Here is an 8,017-nt window from a genome sequence, read left to right as displayed (position 1 = left end):
TTATACATCACAGATATATGGAGAACATCCACAAGTGACTTCCATCTGCATTAGAGGTCTCTGATCTAGAATATTGGCCAAAAAAATCTGCTTGACAACAAAAAATTCTAAGCTGTTTCTTACAGTCCTCCAGAAGATAGCTTATAACTCTTATTAAAGATAAATCTGACCTGAAAGAGTCTAGAATGGAACAAAAGAGAAATCATACACGCAGAGGCCTGAACCAATTACAGGTAAGTCACCTAAACCATAAAGTAACCAAAATTCTATCTCATGATTGAGTAAAAAAAAAGAGGACATTTTATTTTAGCTAATATCTTCTTTATCATACTATTAGAGAAGAGGCAGCTGTGAATCTCGCAATGGCCCTCCCAGGCCTGTGTTATGCAAAGAAAGCCATACAGAATTTTAAAAGGTAAGAATCCTTGTCTTGTAACAAAGTTGCCATCTTCAGAAGGTGCATTTGGCAAACTAGTGTATGTTCTACCACCACCGAAAATGAGCAAAGGCCCGGTTAGCCTCAGCCATTTTGTGAAGCTCATGCTTTTTCTTTATTACAGCACCTTGGTTGTTAAAGGCTTCCAGCAACTCATTGGAAAGCTTTTCAGGCATAAGTGTCCTCCTGTGTTTGTTTTCTCTGCATTCTGTTATCATCCACTTCATTGCTAAGAAGCGTCGCCGACTGTCTGTCAGTGGGGTTGGGACCTATGTGACACAAAAAAACATTCAGATGCAAACATGGCTCTCAGAAATTTTGAAACCAAGATCTGAGTTTCAAAAATAATGAGGATTTTATGAGAAATGTTATTGGTGAAAAAGTCAAGGAGTCAAGATTGGGAGCACTGGAGATCACTGTAGGTGCCTGGGATTTTTCAGTTTTCACCCACTGTAGTCACTAGGCAGTACTGTCCAGCTACATTTAACATTCTGTCAACAAACAAATGAGTTTTCACTGCCAAAGCTGAATTTCAGAGGATCTCAGATTCAAATGGGAATAGTTATTATATCCCTGTAGATACACAGGGATCTCAAATTATTGAAGAAACAATTTAATAAGAAAGGGGCAACCATTATAGAAAATTGTTCTCAATATGAATGAAAGAAATGCCAGCAATGCATGTTTTACTAACTTGCAACTGCAGCAATGTAACTGGGCAATTGTTGGGAGTTAGAGAGTGATGTCTGCTCTCACAAGGATCACTGGAGTGTGACATACTTATCCCTAATTACTGGGACTATAGGGGCACTTCTGCTACATTTTTATCTCTCTGGGCCATTTTGGATCCATGTGAGACCTTTTTTCCATTAAGAAGTGGCCCAGAATTTTTGGATCACTTATGTTATAAAAGAAAGCTTTTAATGGGCCAAAAACAACCTTCTAGACCCCCAACAGTTGTCCATTTTTCCTCCAAATGGAAATCTTCAGTGGTTTTAAAAGTTTGTGGGAGATCTTGAAGCCACATAAGCAGCCCCATATGCAGCCCACAGAGCAAGCTTTCCCAGCCCAACTTAGATGGAAGCAGGGGTACATCCCCTCCAGAATGTCAATTAAAAGAAAATAATGTTATTGAGGCCTCTTTAATGTGCCTTCACAATTATAATAATGCCTGTATTTTGGGGGGGGGGGGGCTATCCCAATCTGATTGTGGCTGAGTCATCATGCCACCATAATTACAGTTTGTGAACGGTTATGCTTTCTATTTCTTTCATAGATTACCTGGTAGGTTCTGCCTCCTTTCTGAACACCCACAAGTCCAATGACAGGTTCACAGTTTTTTAATGCTTGATGGAAGATTGTGTAAGGGTTGCATTCAATGTTTTCTTTTTCCTTCTCATCTGCTTTATGGTACTTTTCAATCTGTTTCCTCTTAATAGTTTCCAAAGTCTAAATTTCAGACAAATATAAAAGTGTATCAACAACATCAATCTGGTTGCACCAGATCTCTTATTTCAGAAGCTGAGCAAGGTCAAGCCTGGTTCTTTTGTGAATGGGAGACTATGTCAATTCCATTGGCTTACTGTGCAAGAGACTGCCCAACAAAAATGATAATATTGGGCTAACTGGACCCATAGACTCAACATAAGGCCACTTTTCAAGTTTGTAGAGGCTACAAGCTCTTCTATTAAAAACATTAGTACAAGAAAGATCTGCTCAATCCCATAACAAAGTTATCCACACACATAACAGTCAAGCTAACCAAGCTTTTGGGCAGGCAGTACTTCTAAGGACAGACAATGGTCTCTGATAAACTTTCTGGTAAGTGGAAATCTGATTGGCCTTGGCTCTCTCAGGTTTCAGAGCCACTAGCAGATACAACATCCAACTTCTAAGTATTCCTGGCCACAATCAGGACCCTTTATTTTGACCTTAATGGAGGTTCCTAATCTACACTGGACTGAGAGCTGAAAGAGAGTTCATAGTCAAATGCAATTCTGTCTAAAATAATTATATATTCTTATCTCTGAGCCTTGCAAATGTTTTGGGTTGCAAGGCATCTAGCAAGAAAGAGATGGCAAATATCTAAGAAGATGCAGAAGATAATGATTGTGATGAAGTGATTAAGCCAGACAGACAATTTCTATGTAGGAGAAAAGAGCAATCTGCAGCTTCTCACAGCAGCCACCTGGGAAAGCTCCACTTCACATCTCTCACACCATGCTCAATACTTTTTTCAAGGAAAAACACATGCAGATGGCTTCCTGTCATGCATCCTATTTCCCAGCAGAATTAAGCATTGTTTGGTGTGCTGTCAAAAGACTAATTTGCTGGAAGATGGTATTCATGAAGGGGAGACATCCATACATGCTATGTTACAGAGATGCAGGGATTTCTGCAGCAGCATCTTTGTGGGATTAAGTATGGTCCCCCGAAGGGTTTCAAGGGAACAAAATATTTCGTCCACAAGAATGTCCCCCACTAACTTATCTCATGCAACTTAAAACATGGAATGCTTTTTCTTCTGCAGCACTGGCACTAACTAAAGATGTTCATTTCTTACCTGATTTATGAGGGATCGGGCCAAAACCTTATCTCCTCCCTTCATCATGAGACTAGTGAATTTGCTGTAACAAAATACAATTGCAGTTTTAATGGCATTCTACGCATCCTCACTGTGACATTAAGATCCCTATGATCAATCTTCTGCCATTCCACTAATCAGCCAAAATTGTATTTATCAAGATTTGGTGAAGAGTTCCAGTTATGTATATCTATCCCTATAATCCATCTGCTACATGCTCAGTTCAACAGTTGTAGAGAGTTGTTGGTAGGTCACCAGCTTTTGCAACTGGCTGCTTGTATTTGAAAAAAAACAAAAAAAACAACCCAAAATCATCATGAGGTACCAAGCCTGGTATCATGACTGACAGCACCAGTGATGACACAGGCGGCCGGGGCATCTACAGTTACTGTGATCCTGCAGCCCACACAATATGCTCTGGTTAAAGGTGTTATGTCCTTTTCCAGCATGCATTGGCACTTGATGATAAAAACAAATCACTACACTACACCATACAGCCCGGAAAACATACAACAAACCCCAAATCACTACACTATTTGATAACTTTGAACAGCAAAATATGAAGGACTCCTGAGTGAAAATTTGAGCTCAGTTCAGAACTAGCAATCCCATTTTTTACAACAGCTAGGTGATGCTTACAAACCTGGGTTATAAAAGTAAGAAACAGACAAGTTATCACTGCAAGTCATTCTTTTTTCATATTTTCCTATTCAGTTTGTGTTCTAGGGAAATTTGAGAAAGGAAGGTGAAAACTCTTACAAGGCATATTGCTCTGACATTCTGGAGCTACAATTGTACAGAGATATGAAAACAATTCATGGAATATTCTGGAAACATTCTGCATTGATCCATATCATGGTAAACCAATACCATTAAAGTCTGAGACTGTAGAACATCTGGCTGTACTTCTCAGCTTTTGCAGCTAAAAGTTTTATATTTCTCTTAGATATATTTTGATCAATTAAAATTAGTCTACAAAATCATTTACAGGCAGTCCCCGAGTTACAAACATCCAATTTGCAAATGACTTGCAGTTAAGAATAGGGTTGAGACAACAGGAAATTAGAGAAATCTACTACTCAGGGAAATTCACTCTTGAAAGTTATCATGGAGAAAAGGTGTCACCACTGAAGCTTTCTCACTAATCCTTGTTTCCAAAACAAGCCACATTTTTCAAAATCCAATTATCACAGGGACAGAAGGTGAGATTAAATCTGAATAGGGGCATAGGCAATAAAACAAACACAACAGGACTGTTAACCCTTTCTATGCTATCTAAATCTTGTTTTCTTTCTCTCTCTCTCTCTCTCTCTCTCACACACACACACACACACACACACACACACAGACACACAGACACACACACAGCTGGAATTACACTTAAAATGTACCTGTTCCAACGTACATACAAATTCAACTTAAGAACAAACCTACAGAACCTATCTTTTTCGCAACTTGGGGATTGTCTGCAAATGTTTTTGATAAATCACAGATCAGCCTTCCCCAATCAGTTAACGGGATTTTTATATGGTATTTAGGAATGAGATTTCCAATCCCATATCCACTGATGGAAATACTGGAAGTCCAAAACAAGTGCACAGAATACGTTGGAGAAAACTGGTGACAGACATAAGTGGAATAAGCTGATATAGCAGCATCCATACCTGATCAATGGGTCATAGAATACAGAGCTGCTGACATTGGCAGGAGTGGCTTTTATAGGTTGGACTGTTTTAAGATCCCATGCTGTCTTTTCTTCTTCTGACAATTGTTCCAATGGTTTTTGATAGACTTCTTTGTTCACTTCTGGTTCAATGAAATTAGGGTTATACCGACTCCACCTGACTTGAGTTAGTCTGCAAAGAATTTAAAGAACAGGGGAAAAATCACAAATATGTTCATCACCAACATCTGAAAATACAGAATTCTGTTTATAATCCACTTCCCCACACTCATTTTTATGACTCAGCCCCACAAAAATAATTAATTATACCCAATCAAAACAGAGTTTGAGGCATGCAAACCCCACAGATTACAACAGGTTTAGGTATGTATATCTCTGCAAAGGTTCATATTATTCAGCTTCACACCCCTAATAGTTAGATTGGAATTACAAGATAGATTTCAGTTTATACTTCCTATGCACGTCTATGGATGATTATATGATATGTGTGTGAGGAAAAGGTTAAGCAACATGAAATGTACAGATGACATCATACATAAGTTCTTGTCTCTGGATAAGTATATAAGTCCTAATCCATATTGTAATCTGCATAAAGTATCCTAAATCCTCAAGAGATCTTGTGCATCCCACCATAACTCAATTTAATGCAGAGAACAGGATATTTTTTCAAATTATATTTATTCCATATGAGAGAGCTGTGTTCATCCATGTTTGACTTCAACTAACACAGTATGCCAATGTAAACATTTTCAAAAATTAAAAAATCAGTGTTGGGAATTTCCTTCAAAATAAATATAGATAGTATCAAGAACTAAGCATTTTTCATTTGTATCCTATACAAATGTATCCAAGTGAACCATTACAAGATACTTTTAACTGTCCACTGTATTACCCTGTTTCAGTAAAAAATATTGGGAAGGAAGAGAGAGAGGCACATTGAAACTTGATTTATTAGCCAGAGCTCCTATATATGATTATCCACTTCCTCATGGAATACAGCCCGCAGCCATGATGGGAGCTGCACCCCACAAAAGTATCTTTTCCCAGCTATAATTTAGGCTGCATCTAAAGTAGGCCAGGGCAAGGTTGGGCCCTCCAGGTGTTTTGGACTTCAACTCACAGAATTCCTAACAGCCTCAGCCCCCCCCCCCCCCTCAGCCGCTTAAGCCCGAGGCTGTTAGGAATTCTGGGAGTTGAAGTCCAAAACACCTGGAGGGCACAACCTTGCCCATGCCTGATCTAAAGTGTCAAATTAATGCAGTTTGACGCCCCTTGAATGCTATTGCTGAGTGCTGTGGAATCCTGGGAGTTGTAGTTTGGGCTTTTTGGAAGGAAGGATTAAAGGCTTGTGAAACTACCTCACTTCATAGCACTGCGCCATGGCAATCGAGTGGTGTCAAACTGCATTGACTCTAGCGTGTAGCTGTACCCCGAGGTGCACATCTGGGTCTATATCCCACCAGGTCACAAGTAAGAGTAACTGTAGCACTGGAAAGACATTCGCCACACTATACTCAAACCGGGACACACACAAACGGCTTCCACCCCACCTCAGCGAGCCCTGTTTGGGGCTCTCTCTGCCTCTTACCCAGGCAGCCAAGCTTTCCACCGAGTGCAGATCCCTCCTGCGAGGGTGCCGAGCTTCGCCACCATGGGGGCGGCCATCTTGCTTCTGCCCTCAGGACCCCGCAGAGGGCTGCCCTCCGCTATTGCCTGAACGAGTTTCCTACTGGTTGCCCAGGAAGAGGGCTTCTGCGGAGCCCTGAAGGCTTTAATGGCCGGAATCACTGGGTTGCTGTGAGATTTCCGGACTGTATGGCCATGTTCCAGTGCATTCTCTCCTGACGTTTCGCCCACATCTATGGCAGGCATCCTCAGAGGTTGTGAGGTTTGTTGGAATCTAGGCAAGTGGGGTTTATATATCTGTGGAAGGTCCAGGGAGGGAGAAAGCACTCTTGTATGCCTGAGGCAGGTGTGAATGTTGCCATTGGCCACCTTGATTAACATTGAATAGCCTTTCAGCTTCAAGGTCTGGCTGCTTACTGCCTGTCAGACTACAAAGAGAAGCCATTGAATCCACAAGCATGTAGACAATATCAACAGAAAGGAGAAAACCATGAAAATGAACAAAATCTGGCTCCCAGTTTAAAAAAAACCCTCTAAAATGAGGACAGTAAACAAAGAACACCACTCAGAAAACATAGGAATTTTAAAAATGACTCAATCAGGGCCAGCTAACACCTCCCAACAAATGATTTCCCCAGGCAGTAAGCAGCCAGAACTTGAATGAAAGGCCATTCAATGCTAATTAAGGTGGCCAGCTGAAACATTCACACTTGCCTCAAACAGACAAGAGTTCTTTCTCCCACCCTGGACCTTCCACAGATATACAAACCTCACTTGCCTAGTTTCCAACAGACCTCACAACCTCTGAGGATGCCTGCCATAGATGTGGGTGAAACGTCAGGAGAGAATGCTTCTGGAACATAGCCGTACAGCCCGGAAAACTCACAGCAACCCAGTGATTCCACCCATGAAAGCCTTCGACAAAATATCATACTTCACAGATGTACCTCAGTTAACAAATGGTGAATGTAGAATTAATTAAGTTCAGCACCGTTTGAACTACCCTGGCTAAATGCTATGGAATCCTGGGATATGTACTTTGGTGAGGCACCAGTCCTGTTGGGCAGAAAAACATGTAAAAAACATCTCCCAGGATTCCATAGCATTGAGCCATGACAGTTAAAATAGCATCAAACTATATTTATGCTACAGCATAGGCCCCTTTATGAATGCAGTTCAAAGATAGACACTGCGACAGCCAGACAACAAAGTTTCACAAAAGTGAGTGAAAGGAAGCCCTTAATATGCATCCCTCTTTTTTTCATGTTATTTCCATCCCTGATGCCAACTTTTCAATTAAAGAAGTAACACCTAGGAACACACTTTGTTAACAGAGGTATAGCTTTACTTATGTCTCATCTTTTTCAACAGCCAGACCTTTGTATCCATGGATTTTGCATCCATAGGGTCACTGGGGCTTGAAAATATCCCTTCCTCCTCTGTGAGAGAAAGAAGATCCCTAAAAACCAAACCTTGCTTTTGTCATTTTTATATAAGCAGTACTATTTTCTGATTCCATTGTATATAATGGGACTTGAGCAACCAGGAATTTGGGTATTTTTTGAATTCCTCTCAGAAGTGGGCTAATGACAATGTATTCTGTAACTGAATTTTAATATTTTAAAATGTAGGTTTTAATTTTTGCATATTGGTATATTTTAAATTGTCTACCCATTTATAAACATAA

The 8,017-nt window shown here is 40.3% G+C and overlaps 1 protein-coding gene across 1 annotated transcript; it reads right to left on the bottom strand.

Annotated features, from left to right (window-relative positions):
- Positions 1–277: 277 nt before the first annotated feature.
- Positions 278–6,591, bottom strand: mrps7 (mitochondrial ribosomal protein S7). The gene is made up of 5 exons (XM_003217213.4): positions 6,293–6,591; positions 4,685–4,876; positions 3,000–3,063; positions 1,718–1,885; positions 278–705 (listed from the first exon to the last, which is right to left on the bottom strand). The coding sequence occupies exons 1-5, from the start codon at positions 6,574–6,576 to the stop codon at positions 484–486; spliced, it is 930 nt and encodes a 309-aa protein (XP_003217261.2). The 5' UTR covers positions 6,577–6,591; the 3' UTR covers positions 278–483.
- Positions 6,592–8,017: the final 1,426 nt, after the last annotated feature.

This window comes from Anolis carolinensis, chromosome 2 (assembly GCF_035594765.1).
Source record: "Anolis carolinensis isolate JA03-04 chromosome 2, rAnoCar3.1.pri, whole genome shotgun sequence".
Lineage (NCBI taxonomy): Eukaryota > Metazoa > Chordata > Lepidosauria > Squamata > Dactyloidae > Anolis > Anolis carolinensis.
The sequence above is the reverse complement of the archived record's forward strand: the minus strand, read 5'-3'. Positions and strand labels throughout refer to the sequence as shown.